The 14,710-nt window shown below is 48.1% G+C and overlaps 2 protein-coding genes across 2 annotated transcripts in view; one reads left to right on the top strand and one right to left on the bottom strand.

Moving 5' to 3' along the window:
• NTRK1 (neurotrophic receptor tyrosine kinase 1) overlaps positions 1 to 9,440 on the bottom strand; it is a 36,349-nt gene extending 26,909 nt beyond the window's left edge. Inside the window, exons 1-4 of the mRNA XM_031966798.1 lie at positions 9,146 to 9,440; positions 3,817 to 3,891; positions 3,592 to 3,663; positions 1,690 to 1,758 (exon numbers count right to left, since the gene is read on the bottom strand). Of these exons, the coding sequence (XP_031822658.1) occupies positions 1,690 to 1,758; positions 3,592 to 3,663; positions 3,817 to 3,891; positions 9,146 to 9,366 (437 nt within the window). The 5' untranslated portion in view covers positions 9,367 to 9,440. The remainder of the gene's footprint in view (positions 1 to 1,689; positions 1,759 to 3,591; positions 3,664 to 3,816; positions 3,892 to 9,145) is intronic.
• A 2,897-nt stretch (positions 9,441 to 12,337) lies between these two features.
• Positions 12,338 to 14,710, top strand: part of INSRR (insulin receptor related receptor) — a 28,934-nt gene continuing 26,561 nt past the window's right edge. Inside the window, exon 1 of the mRNA XM_003768141.2 lies at positions 12,338 to 12,876. Coding sequence (XP_003768189.1) covers positions 12,792 to 12,876 — 85 coding nt within the window. The 5' untranslated portion in view covers positions 12,338 to 12,791. The remainder of the gene's footprint in view (positions 12,877 to 14,710) is intronic.

Here is a 14,710-nt window from a genome sequence, read left to right as displayed (position 1 = left end):
AGGCAATCAGGATTAAGCGACTTGCTCAGGGACTCAGAGCTAACAAGTATCTGCAACTACATTTGAACTCAAATCCTCCTGGTCCGAGCCACATAAAGCTGCCCATATAGGATGATTTACAAGCTCCTATTTCCTATCCTTTATAACCTGGTTCCCAATTACTTTACCAGGTTTATTTTACAATTCTCTTCATTTCAACACTCCATCTCCTGGCTCTGGACATTTGCTTGAGCTGTCTAGTGTCAAGAGTGCTCTCCCTCATTCAGCTCTGCCTGGTGACTTCTCTGGATTCTTTTAAATTCCAACTAAAATCTCATCTTTTAATGGAAGCCTTCCCTTCCTCTCTTACTTCTTATGCCTTCACTCTGTTAATTATTTTCTCTATATTCTGTATATAGTTTGTTTGTACATATTTTTTACGTGTTATCTCCCTCTTTAAATTATAAACTCTGAGGGCAGGATTTGTCTTTTGCCTCCTTTTTTTATCCCTAGTGATTGGTTCACAGTAAGTGCTTAATAAATGTTAATCAATTGACTGATTGATTCATTCACTCTGTTTCCCATCCAAACTGACCTTCTCACTTGGTCCCTCCCATCTCCCCGCTCTCTTCCCATGACTCCACCTCAGAAAATCCTTAGTTTCCTTCACATCTCTGCTCAAGGTCAACCTCCCCTCTATGAGGACTTTTCTGGTCTCTCAAATCACATTGCCCTAGTTTTGGACACATACTTAAATATGTACATGTTATTATTCCCCAACTCCCAATAGAATGTAAGCTCCTTGAGGATAGGAACTATTTCATTTAAAAAAATTTGTGTCCCCAGGAAACTCTTTAATCAGTCAATCAGTAAATATTTATTAAGTATCACCCGTTATGTGCCAGGCACTAAACTAAACAATGGGGATACCCAAGCTGCCCACCCCCAATAGTCAGATGATGAATTCAGAGGGCAGATTGAAGTATAGATCGTTCTGGGAATGAACAACGAAGAATTTGTTTTGATTGAGTATAGTATCTATGTTTGTATTAGTTTGTTTTTTCTTGTTTTCTCAGTGGAAGTGGGAGGGAGAGAGAATTTGAACCTAAAAATAAAATTTAATTTAATTTTTAAAAAAAATACTAAGTTTCAGAACAGGTTATTATCTGCTCTGCTTGAGTTGCCTCATTCTCATACCAGTGAAATCATCCAATAAAAGAAAAGAAAATTTTTTCTCAGTTGGTATATCAGCCTCCCACTAACTACAAAAACCTTACATGGTAGGGACTATGTTTTATCTAAACAATGCAATCTCTGAAGCACCGAGTCCTAGCCCAGAGCACTACCCACAGTAGGAAATATTTGTTCATTGTAAATGACCCTCCCCAACTATCCTCCAGTCCTGAGCAGGAAGGCTCTCAGGAGGGCCTCCATTATCTACAGGACACTACTATGGACTTGGGAGCTACACAGCAAGTCACAGAGACCCACCTAGAGTGAGTCACAGTCACTGGCTGGCAACAGGCATCCTGGTGAATACCCCACATACAGCCCCCAACCCCAGGTCCCTGACTGGGAACTCATAATCATATGCCAAGTAAGTCCCACGTAAGCAGCAATACCTGCCACCCACCAGTCCACCCCGCTCCCTCTCCCACATTTACATATAACCTTTTTCTGATAAGCTGCCAGTCAAGCCCCAGTACTCACAGTTCCTGCAGGGGAAGGCCCTGAACAGTTTTCCAAGAAAGTGAGTTCAGTGCATTGGAAGAAAGATTCCTGTAGGAAAGAGAGAAATCTTACTCCTAGTTGCCCTTCTGAGACTTCTCTAAATGTAAATTTTTTCCTGGCTGCTCTCTTCCTCCCCTTCTCCCTTAGCCCATCTCCCTCAAATTCAGGCACTTTAAGAAACAACTTCTGTGTTAGGAGAGTCCTACTCTTCTGACCAGCACCTCCAGGGTTAAACCCCCCTTCACTCCCTCCCCTGGACCCCAGGGAAGGGGGGATCTGAGGGAACAGCCGGCTCCCCCTCCCCCACCTGGCCCCAGCTGGCAAAGTGCTGAGGGCACAGCTGGGGGGTGGACAGGAGGGGGTCCATCTGTGCTCCTCCTTCCCTCACCCCACTGTCAGGGACCAGATGGGGAGGGGGAAAGAGAGAGAACATCTAGGTGCCCCCCCCAAAAAACCTTTGCACTAAGAAACTTGAAGCATTCTTCAGCTTCCCCCAATATACACATCCCTCCTTTCCTCCGTCTTGGACTTCTGAGAGCTTTATCACATTCCCCATCCCCCTTTCTCCACCTGTCTGATGCTCAATCCTGCAGAGGGGAGGATAAGACAGATCTTATGGAGTTTCCCTTCAAAGCCTCTGAAACTTTAGAGGAAGACCAGGGCTGGAGAAACAGTTTTCTTTCTTTCTTTCTTTCTTTCTCTCTCTCTTTTTCTCTCTCTCTGTCTCTCTCTCTCTCTGTCTATCTCTGCCTCTCTTTCTCTCTGCCTCTCTCTCTCTCTCTCTGTCTCTTTCTCTGTATCTTTCTCTCTTTGTCTCTCTCTCTCTCTGTCTCTGTCTCTCTCTGTCTCTGTCTCTCCCTGTCTCTCTGTCTCTGTCTCTGTCTCTGTCTCTCTCTCTCTCTCTCTCTCTCTCTCTCTGTCTCTCTCTCTCTCTTTTTCTCTCTCTCTCACACACACGCACACAGCCTCAGCAAAATCCATAGAGAATTTTCTGAGTAGGGAGGGGGACAGCCAAACTGCACCTTCCTCTGTGATTTCTCTATGACACCTCAAATCTCAAGGGGTATCAATATCTCTGTCCTCAAACTATCCTCCTTGTTAAGAAGCATCTGTGGAGAGAGGTCTGGGTCTCAGGCTCAGCTTCCCACCTGGAGCATTTCTTTCATTTATTTATTATTATTATTCATTTTATTTTTTCTGAGGCAATTAGGGTTCAGTGACTTGCCCAGGGTCACACGGTCAGGAAATATTAAGTGTCTGAGATCAAATTTGAACTCAGGTCCTCCTGACTTCAGGGCTGGTGCTCTATCCACTGGACCACCTAGCTGCCCCTTGGAGCATCTCTTTACTGGAATACAGTGGGAATGTCCTGGCTGGTTCTCTTACAGAAGGAAGCTCACGGTGAAGGATGCTGGTAGCAGAGAATTTTCTATGACCTCCCTCACATATGCCTTGGGGCATAAATGGCACTTTCCCCATTTGGAAGAGAGACCAAAATTCCCAGCCTGGGGGTTCGGAGACCTATCTTTACCTCTTTCTTCTCCCTCAACCTAAAGACCTAACAATTAGCTCGCAAAGAAAAGCTGTGTGGAAGGACCCACTTGGGAGTTGATGCTACAGCTAAAAGCTGGAAAATGGGAATTGAATTCAACAAAGACTTGAAACTGATGGGCGGGCAGGGGGGAATTTCAGGGACTTCCCCCTCTGAAAGGAATGAAGAGGCACCACTTAGAGGGGTCATTCAGGACAGAAGCAGAGGAATGGGCTTGACTGAAGACTACAGCTGGCCTTTTCCACTCAGAGCTGAAGGCCTGTTAAAAGGCCAAAGTCATCCTTCTTCAAGCCTCCCTTCCAGGAGGACCTAAGTAAGGTTCTACTCACAATCTGCTCAGCCGAGGGGTGAAGTGAAAGGCATCTGGAGCCACCGATTGGAGACCACTGTGTACAATGGTGCTGTGGGAGACAATTCAGGGTTAGTTCCACCCAGGGGATGCCCGACTGCCTTTGTCAGCACTCCAGCTCCTCCTGTCTGCTCCCTGACCAGCCCCTCACCCCCTCCTCCCTCTCTGTGGAGCCCCAACCCTTCCTCCCCATCCCTCCCCTCACAGGTTCCTCAGCTCTCTCAGGAAGCTCAGGTCAGACAGGGCCAGATGCTTCAAGTCCTTCTGGTTCTCAATATGGCTGTGGGGAAAAAGAAAAAATAGCAGAATTAAGATCTCTCTCTTTCAAATGAACAGTCTTCCTCTCTTGTTTGTTTTGTTTTTCCTTCATTTTTGAAGAGGTCCATGACATCAGGAAGGGGATTCAATGGCTTGCACAGGTGAATTGGATTTAAGTCAGGGAGGGCTGGGCAAGGTCACCTGCCTCACTTTCCCCTCCAGAGCATTTGGGTCACGTGGAAGGACATAAATCAAGATGACCTTGGATGAAATGAGAGATTTGGGCCTTTCTAAGCTAAGGTCCTCACCAGGTCTCAGTTTGACCATTCAGTGATTAAGGCTGTAGCAAGTGAGGTAAAGAATCTCCTCTTTTATTTAGTGCAAAAAAGAAAAATCTAAATAAACAAACGAACGAATGAATGAATGAATGAATCTGGGAGGGTTTCTGGCCAAAGCAGAAATGATTGCTATTTATATTCAATCTGAGTTGATCAGGACCCAAACAATGACCAAATGGGGCTTGGCCTGGGATCTACTGGTGGCCAATGAGAATCAGAGTGGCCTGGCCCTTTGGAAAGAAATCTTGCCTGCTCCTCCTCTTCTACACGGATTCCTATAGGTGCTTCACTCCCAGGCACCCATAGGTTCAGTTCCTCGGATGGAAAGCCCTCAACCCCTCTTTCGAGAGCATAGCTCCCAGCTTAGTCATCTCTTGTAGCTCTGTGCTCCTTTACCCTCTCCCAACACACTGCTCTCTTCAAGTTTCAACATCCTCCTGCGTGCTTATACATCCCTCTTACCCAGTTAATTTAACACACCTGCCCACGTGCACATGAAGCTCTCATAGAATTTCTCCAGGTATTCCCCCAAGTCTGCTCATTTGTGTCCCCACAGATATGAAGATATCGTTTTTAAGCATAGGGACAAGACTCATGAGTTAATCAATACCAGAAAGGTCCAGTCTCGTTTCTTAACCTAGTATTTTTCTGCTTAAAGTAACTCGCCCCTAGTCCCACAGTTCGTATGTGTCAGAGGTAAGACTCAGACACAGGCACCAAGGCTGGTTCACTATCCATTACGCCGTACTACCTCTCTCTAGGGAGGGCAAGAATCATTTTTTGGACCAGATCTGTGATTGCCTTGGCATGAAGAATTAGGAGTGAGTCAACATTCTCTGCCAATAAAGATTGGCACTTGTCCTACCAACTCTAGTTTTAGAGGCTAAATGCACACAACATTTAGAGGCTAAGTGACTTGCTCAAGTTGCTCAGTCAGAATGTGTCTAAACCAGAATTCGAACCCATGATTTGTTTTAATTTGTGAGACCAGTTTCTTTTATCTGATCTTCCATGATATCTCTCTAATAAGTGTTATTTGAGGTTCCATGTTTTTCTACCCAACCCATTGATTTCTAATCAGTTTATACAGAGAGGGATGGAAAAGGGTTGGGGCTGCAATCTCCACACTCTGGAGTTTCTCCCTCAGAAAAGCTAGAGGTACTGGATGGCAGAACTCCTGGTTTCCCTAGCAGAAATAATGGGTTGATGTTGTTGGGAATAAGCAAAATAAAAATTGGGGAGGGGCAGCAAAATTGTACTTCTGTGAGGGAAGAACGGGATTGAAGCTAAACTTTCTCCATTGGAATATGAATTCCAGCCTGGGGCTCTCTGTTAATGCAGATCAGTGCCTGGGGCAGAGAAAGGTGAGGAGGTAGCTAGTGTCAGAGAGATTTGAACCCAATTCTCTTCTGCCTGCAGCGCCAAGGGTTTTTCCATTGAACCAGGCTCTTCTGATACCCTTCCGGGTGCAACAAGTCCCTAGTGGTTGATGGGATTAGTGAGGAAGAGGGTGAGCCTGTTACCCAATGCCCCGATTGTCCCTTCCCTCTGCCCCTCAATAGAGCCCAGCTGTAGGGAGAGACAAAGGGGAGGAAAGGGGAGATGGAATAAAACAACAGGCTCAGGGAAACTGAGAAGAAAAGTAAAGAGTTAATCTCTTTGAAAGGTTAGAGGAGGAGAGGAAGACAACCAAAGGAAACCGGAGTCCAGGTGCCAACCTTCCGCAATCCCTCTTCCCCCTACCCCACCCTGAGAGGGTCCTGGGAACTCACTGTGGTCAATTCCAGAGAAATCCTAATCTCATCATAAGCCCCTGAGTCACTCTACCCTGAGGCCTGGGGGTGGTTATTCTCAGAATCCTTCCTCACCCTCAGACAACATCCTCCACCCTTCCTTTCCTCAAAGGAGGAAGAGGATGGGGGTGAGAAGAGCCCAGAACTGTCTCCTCTTCCCCAGTAGCTCTCCACATTACTCCCCTTCTGCCTTCATGTTTCCCCCACTCCCATCTCCCCCAAATATTTCTCTCGTGTCACGTCTCCCTTGCTTTCCTCCCCAGGATTTTCCTATTTTACGCCTCATTCCCCAAGCCCTTGCCCTTCCCTCTCTCTCTTGAGCCCCCCCCTCTGTCAGTATCCCTGGCCCCCGGCCCCATCCTCCAGCCCCCCATGTGCGCGCGGGTGCACGCGCGCACACACACACACACACACACACACACACACACACACACCTCAGTGCATTTCTCGCTTGCCCCTGGCTAGATGCCCAGACACCTCAATCCCTTTTCTACCTCACCAGCCCCTGCCCGGCATTCAGAGAAAAGTCGGGGCCCAGAAACAGAGGCGGAGGGCAGCGGGGGATAGCCAGACAGAATGGGGTTGCCAGGCAGCATGTGCTAGGAGGCCCCTAATTCACTTTTTCTTGTATTTTTTTTGTTTATTCCCAACAATATCAACCCATTATTAACTCTGCCAGGGAAACCAGGAGTTCTGCCCCTCGATACCTCTAGCTTTTCTGAGGGAGAAACTCCAGTCTCCACAAACATCATCCCTGCAGCCCCAAACCCTTTTCCATCCCTATCTGGATAAACTGATTAGAAATCGATGGGTTGGGTAGAAAACCGCCATGGGGGTTCCTTGTCTAAAGTGATGAGGACCTAGAAACCTGGGATTCCCCTTGTGAAGGTTTAAGGGAGTGTCCTAGGGTCAGGATTGGGTTCATGTCCTGAATTCTACCTCTTGTTTCCTTTCTCTGCTCCTCAGTTTTCTAATCTGTAGAATGGGGGTATTTGACTAGCTCATCTTTAAGAGACCTTTTGAGCCTTACATCCTAGGTTCTATAATTCTGTGAGTCCTGGGTATAATGACTCCCTTTCTTCTCTCTTCCACCCTTGATTGGAGATGTAGGATAGTAAATATGATGTTGAAGAAGAGTCTAGGTACAAGATTTCATTTCCTTCTCTCCCCTTCACTCCTTCACCCTTATGGAGAGCTACCCCCAAATACCCTAGAATTTTCTAGATAATTACTGCGATTGGGCTTTCTTGCTTGTCACTTCAGGTATCTGGGCATCTTCTAGCATGTTAGGGTACTTTCCATGTGCTTACAATGCTACATAATACTAGAGGACATTCTCAACCCACCCTCCCATATTCTAGGGAATTTTCCTCTCCAACTGTAAAATAAAATACCAAAAACTATATTGTCACTGTAAAATACTCAATTACATTCCACCCAATCACACCAGGACATTATCAAACTATATATCTTATATGCTATGGGATAGACAAGTCAGCCCCCCTCCACCCCTGTCCCCAGCAGCTGTTAAAGAAAAATGGAGTATTTTCCAGTCAGTTACTATTGCGTGTATTTGCTGCTACTGCAGGCACCTAAAGAACTCTGCCTTCCTTCCCTCCTCCTTAGATTTCTTTAGTGAGCTCACTCAGGGCATTACTTTCTGTCAGCTGCCTGGTTTTCCCCCTAGGCTAAGTATATAGGGTTGGGAGATGATAATGGGGGGCAGCAGGGAAAGGGAGAGAAAGAGACAGAGAAAAGAGGAAGGGAGAGGGAGAGAGAAAAAGAGAAAGAGATGAGAGAGAAAAAAAGAAAGGAGGGAGGGAGGCAGACAGAGAAACAAACACAGAGGGAAGGAGGGAGACAGAGACAGAGAGAGAGAAAAAAAAGAGAGAGAGAGAGAGAGACAGAGAGAAAGAGAGAGAGACAGAGACATACACAGAAAGAGAGAGAGAGAGAATGAGAGAGACATTCAGACAGAGAAACAAACACAGAAACAGACACAGAGGGAGGGAGGAAGGGGGGGGGAGACAGAGAGACAGAGAGAGAGAGAGAGACAGAGAGAGAGCATGAAAGAGACATGCAGACAGACAGAGAACATTAAGCAGAGGGCTGGGAACATCCATCTCCCACTGTAACAACCTTCACTTCACCATTGTCAAGAGAAGTCATGGGAACCACACAAGGCATTCCTGAGGAAGGGGTGGAGACAAGCGCCCCTCTGATTCCAAGCTAGGTGGGGTGGAGAGGTGACACTGTCCCTTCAATCCCCCAACCACCAAGACGTGTGAACCCTCTCCCACCAAAACAACCAGCTTTCCCATCTTTTGTGGGCAGCATCACTGGGGAAGAAAAGGGCCAACTACAAGCTGGCATTAGCAGGAGCTGCCCAAAGCATAAGAGCAGAGCATCTGGGGAGGGGCTCGGGGAGTCACTGGGGGAGAGGATTAGAAGAATACAGAGGAAGAGGAGAGGGAGATATGGGAAGAGTAGGAGAAAAGGGCAGGAAACTGAGAGGGGCACTGAGAGAGAAGGACAGACCAGGAGAGAGGAGAAGTGGATTGGGAGAAGAGAAAGGGAGGGGGTTAAAAGGGGTTAGTAGGAAAACAGAGAAAGAGTTGCTAAGGGAGAAGAGAGAATCTTGGGAAGAGGAACAGCAGCTGAGGATTCCAAGGAAGAGGGGCAGAGGTTGGGGTATTAGCTCTTAGAGCATCCTCTGCTCTTTATTGCTTCCTGTGCCTGGCTTGGGAGTCCTGAGTTCCAGATAACCCCCCTCCCGGGGAGTGGGGGTGAGGGTGGTGGAAAGTAGAATACTGTTTCTGGGCATGATTTTAATTAACAAATTCTGTTGTCAGAAAATCTCACTGCTCCCCACTGCAATTCCCAGAAGCAAGTCCCAAGGTGTAGGAGAAAAAAAAATCACCCCCCATAAAGTACGCCACTAGTCTTTGCCCGTAAGGCTTGAAAGGTAGCACCCAGATCCCTGGATTACAGGGGGAAGAAATTCTAGTCTCTCTTCCCTTCAGTACCAGGGACCACCTGCGGGCCCCACCACCCTGCCAGGGAAGCTTCAAGCCCATACCTCCCCCAGCCCCCTGCCCAGTTTCAGCTCTCCAGTGCCCATCCCTAATGCCCAGTGGGCACTCACAGCTCCGTCAGGTTCTCCAAGCTTGTCAGGTTCTCCAAGCTTGTCAGGAGGCCAAAGCTGGAGAGAGCTCCTGGCTTTACGCAGAGCAGCCCTGAGGGGCCAAAGGGGCAGCAGGCATGGGGGCAGTGGGCAATGCCCGAGGGCACCAGAAGCAGCCAGGCTAGCAGGGCCCAGGGGCAGCCCTGCCTGCCAAGCTGCCCGCTCCTCCCGGCTCTGAGCATCTCCCCCTGACTGCCTCGGCCAGCCTGACTGCACTCACCCAGCTGCTCCCAGCCCAACCTCCCCCCACCCACCCCCAACATGTGGACGGGGCTGCTTTAAAGGGACAGCCGTCTTAAAGGGGAGGAGCTGGCTCTGCCCCTCTCCCCCAATATCTCCCAGCCTCTGTTCCTCTCCAAGAGTATTCCTCAGCCCTCCCCCCTCTCTTTATGTCCACCCCCCCAATCCTTTTCCTTCTCTTGTGCCTCTTTCATCAGTGTTCCTCAAGCTCCTGCACCTCTTTCAGTGCCCCCAGTCCTCTCCTCTCTTTCCCATTATCCCTCCGCCCCTGCCCTTCTCCCCAAGTGACCCCTCAGCCCCCCAGTTTTCCCATAGTATTCTTCAGCCCCTTTCTCTCTCCTAACCCCTCCCTCTCTCTTGATCCTGCCTTCTCCTTCGGTACCCCTTCTTCCCTCCCCACCCCTCGGTGCTCCTGGATCCCACCTCTCCTCTCGGCATCCCCCCTGCTCCCTCCCACAGTATACCGAGCTGCTGCCGCCCTCTCCCCCTTTTCCCTTTACCCCCTCCCTACATGCCCCTTCTTCTAGACCCCACCCCCAGCTCTTGCCCTTTCCCCTTGTGTCCTCCCCTCCAGGGGTATCATTCCTTCAGAGGTCGCTCCACCTGCGCACTCCTATGGATTTTCTGGGGACTTAGCCCTTTTTGCTTAATAAGCCAGGCTGGAAGCTAGCTTGTTGCTTCCCCACCCAGGATGCCGCTGCATTCTGAAGCTCCGCGGGCATCCCTGGGCTGAGAAGAGATGGAAACCTAACGTCCCCGTCATCATCCCAGGCCCGGGCTCCCTAAGGGACGGACGCCATCGGGGGCTTTCGGAGGGGGAGGCGCCCGGGATTTCATCACTTGGAGCACAGGTTAAAATGACCTCGAAGACCCTTTACAGAAAGAAAAAGAACTGGGAGCAACGGGAATTGGGAGGAGAATGCGGGAAAACCAGGGAGGTATTTCCCCAAAATGGGAAAGCCAGAGGTGAGGAAAAGGTCTCCCCAAAACGGTCGGCCGACGTCAGGCTGGAGCTGCATCTCCATGGGGAGGGGCGTCTGCCTCGCGCTCCTTAGAGCAGCCACCGGGTGGCACCAGAGGCGCGTGTGTTTATGCTTTTAGACTAGAATGAGAATCTGGACTTCATAGGTGATTTCATCTCTGTTAAGAACTCCCGGATGAGGAAACTCCCTCTGCAAATACAGATCAGCACCACCCCCTGCGGCATACATACATACCTGTACATGCACGTGTGTATATATGTGTGTGCGTGTGTATACACACATCTATTTATATATAGTCTTGCATAGAGTAACCTGGGAGCTCCGAGAAGTTAGTGAGTTGGCCAGTCACACAGCCAGCAGCACAGAAAGTGAGACTTGAATCCAAAATTTCCTGTCTTGGATGTTTCCTTTCCATGTATTCTTAACATGTCAATCAATCGACAAGCATTGATTAAGCTCTTACTGTATGCAAGGCGGTGGGTTAAATAAAGGCTGAGGATGCAAAGAGAAACAAAAATAATCCCCTGTTCTCAAGGAACTCACATTCTAACATGCAAAAAATAAAACGTATGTGTCTAAACACAAACTACTGAATCCAGTCAAGAAACATTAAGGCCCATAATTGTGCTGTGCCAAGTGCTAGAGTACCTCAGTATTCTGGCTCTCATTCACAAAGCATTTTAATATTTTTAAAATGCTTTTCCTATATTTCTGAGGCGGTGTATTACTATTTTACACATGAGAAAACTGAGGCTCGGAGAGGAAAGGTCACAAAGCTAAGGCATGATAGTTCGAGAACTCAAACCCGTCTTCTGACGCTCCAAACCGGGGTTCTTGCCGTTACTCCCTCTGTGCTATGCTTGTTTCGCAGCAGAGAAAGGGGACCCTTGCAGGATGTGCCGAGTGGTGTAGAGGCAAGAAGAGGGATGCCAGTCCCGGGGCAAGGAGGAGGATGCCAGTTCTCTCTCTTGGAAAGACCGGCCCGACACTTCGAGGCAAGCAAGGCAGGGAAGGGAAAGGGATCAATCGTCCGTTCGTACAGAGGCGCATCGATTTCCACGCGAAGAAATTAATAGGTCTTCTCTTAGCTCTTCAGAAAGGCCGGAGCTCCGGGCCAAGCCAAGCCAAGCTCTGCTTTCGCCCAGCAGCCTCTCCTGTCCCCTCCAGAAACGCCGGCTAGGTCTCTGACTACCTCCCCCCACCTCCCCTCCAACTGGCAGCCCTGCAAAGCATCACACATCGGTTCCCTTCCCAGTTTCTGCCCCTCTCCATGCACTCCCCAAAGCTGGGCGCGAGGGAACGGGGCCCTACGGGTTTGGTATCTACGTTCTGATCAATCCGAGGTAACTTCGGGGAAGGAGGCTTTCCGCCCAACTGAAGGAAGCTGGGGGTTGGGAGGGAACCGAGGTGCCCCGCGCCCGCGGACCCTCCTCCATCGTCTCCCCGACAGCTCATGCTGTCTCTCGTGCGGAAGTGTCCCGAACACCAGATCTCTGCCCCCTCTTTCTCGCTGCCTCTCCATTCTGTCTCTTGCCGATTCTCCTCTTGTCACCGTGTCAACTCCTTCAGCCCCACCTGAAGGGATGATTCATTGTTGTTGTAGGTGTAGTAGTTCTTGCTACAAGATAAGCTTGGAGTTTCTTTGCTGCCGCTGTCAGAAGCGGCGCCTTCTGGGTGAGTTGGAGGTTGGGATGTTTTCTTTGGCCTCCAGTCCAAATCTTACCCCCCCTCACCCCTGCCCTTTGGCCTTATTTTCCCAACAGACATGTTCCCTATGCACAGTAGCACCCTCCTCCCTCTCAGTTGTCAGGCTAAATATTTTGACTTCACTGGAAAGAGAGAGATGATAGGGAAGTAAAGCAAGGGGGGGCAGTGGTACCTCCCCACCACCACCCCATTGTCCTCAGACCAATGGGCTTTAGGACCACAATTGGAGGCCAGCAGGGGGTTTCCAGTTCCCTGCCTGTCCAACTTCTTTGCCTCTGTCCCTCAGTGATTCCACAGAAGGAACAATTCCAGGCTGAGGTACAAGAAGCCCTGCACCATCACCATCAAGGTCTTCCCTGTGCCCTAACTCATTTCTTCTCCACTGAACCCTGACTTGTGCTTCTCTCTGTGTGTCTGTGTCTCTGTGTCTCTCTGTCTCACACTCAGAATTATTTCCTTTAATTCCATTTTCATCGATTCTCAGTACTTTTATTATTTTCTTCATTTCTGGCACGGTTTTCCACTGTCTTTCTGTCTCCTGTCTTTTGAGTCCCTCAGTGTCTCTATCTCTCAGGCTTCCCTCAGGCAACTCTTTTGCATGTCCTGCCCCCAACCTCTATCCCTACCAGGCTGGATAACACCAAGCTGGAGCTGGGTGTGGGCTCAGGGCCAAGACAATGACAGCACCCAGCTCTTGGCTCTGGGGATCTTGCCTGCTGATGAACTTCCTCCCTTTGGGATTTGGCCTGGATACTCCAGAGGGTGAGTCCTCATCTTCTCCCAGAGCTGGGAGACAGGGCATCTGGGTTCTTCTCTAGGACTTAGTCTCTTTGTGTTGCCTCTAGCAGCAGTAAAAAGGTCTTAGCTATGATCACAAGAAGAATTCTTTGCAAGGAATGTGGCCAGTTCCTTGAAGGGGGCTTACAGCTTCCTCTGTGGAGCACTTGTCAGTAGGAACAATAAGATGATCTTCATTCTGGCTGGAATATCTGTGATCTCAGAGCTGAGGTGAGAATGGAGGATAGGGGGGCTTAAAGGTTCCCTGCTATGACAGGCAGCATGTAGTAGAAAGAGCACTAGGTGTAAATTCAAGAATTGCCAATTATTACTTTCGTCATGCTGGCTGAGTTGATGCACTGCTATGGCCCTTAGTTTCCTTGTCTGTTGCTAAATCTCCAGTATATCCTGCCTGTATCTTGCAGGCACGTAGTTGTTTGCATGTTGTTTCCCCCAGAAGACTCATAAGCTCCTTGAGAATAGGAAATATTTATTATATTTCTTTGTAGGCCTAGCACTTAGCACCGAGGTTAGCACATATAATGGTCCTTGGAGGTTTGTAAAATACTATACAAGTAGTACATCATTTGATCTTCACAACAACTATGGGAAGTAGATCCTGTTCTTATTATACAGATGAGAAAACAGAGGCAGGTAGAAGTTAAGTGACTTGTTCAGGGTGACAGGGTTGGTGTCAGAAGTTAATTTGAACTCAAATCTTGCTGATTCTAAGTCTACATCATTTGATCTTCACAACAATTATGGGAAGTAGATTCTATTATTTTTATACAGATGAGGAAACAGACAGAAGTTAAGTGACTTGTTCAGCGCGGCACAGTTAAATGTTGGAAGTTAATTTGAGCTCTTGTTGATTCTAAGCCCAGTAGTCTATCCATTGTGCCACCTGGTACCTAGTGGGTACGTAGTAGGCACTCAGATATGTTTATTGACTGACTGACTAGATGCCTTGGAAGAAGTCTTCTAAACATAACTCTTTGGAAGGGTGCTAAGGAAAAATCAAAAAAGGGATAGAAATGGAGACACAGGAGAAAGATATGAAAACAAAGATCGAGAGAAAACAAGTGGAAAGGGGCTGGAAGAGGAATAGGTAATATGGGGGAAAACAATAAAGACAGACAGCTGTGTCCAAGAGAAAGAGCATGGTAAGAATAGCCTTGAAGTCAGGAGAACCTGAGTCCAAATCTGGTCTCAGGCATTTAACGTTTACTAGTTGTGTGACCCTGAGCAAGTCACTTTGGTGATTGCCTCACCAAATAATAACTAATTTCTATAACACTTTCCTCCCAACAACTTTGTGAAGTAGATATGTACTTATTATTATCTCCATTTTACAAATGAGAGAAATCACAAGCCCAGTAAATGTCAGAGGGTGAATTAAAACGCTGGCTTCCCAAATGGAAATGTTCTATTATGATGCAATGATAGTGAAAAGGTACCCAGGACAATCTCTGCTTCTGCTTCATTCTCTCTCCTGTGCCTTAACCTAGTTTGGAGGATATCCTGGAGATCTAACAAGAGCTAACCTATATCTCTATCCAATTGTCTTCTCTTTAGTCTGTCTCTTCCCTCAGATATAGGCAGGCAGCCCAGATGGGACTCACTTGCTCATGCATGTACATGCACACACATTCAAGGCTATAATGGACTCTCTTCAGTCCTGGTGCTAGCTTGCAACCTCTCTTGAGATCTCTGGTCAACCTTAGTTCAAACACTTGGAGCTCATCCTATATTTGTCATTCATCGAGCCCCAGCAGTGGTCCATTGGTAACTCAAGATGTTCAAGGAAATAGGGAAAACT

The sequence above is a fragment of the Sarcophilus harrisii genome, chromosome 4, assembly GCF_902635505.1.
Source record: "Sarcophilus harrisii chromosome 4, mSarHar1.11, whole genome shotgun sequence".
In the NCBI taxonomy this organism is placed as follows: Eukaryota; Metazoa; Chordata; class Mammalia; order Dasyuromorphia; family Dasyuridae; genus Sarcophilus; species Sarcophilus harrisii.
This window is presented reverse-complemented; position numbering and strand designations above follow the sequence as displayed.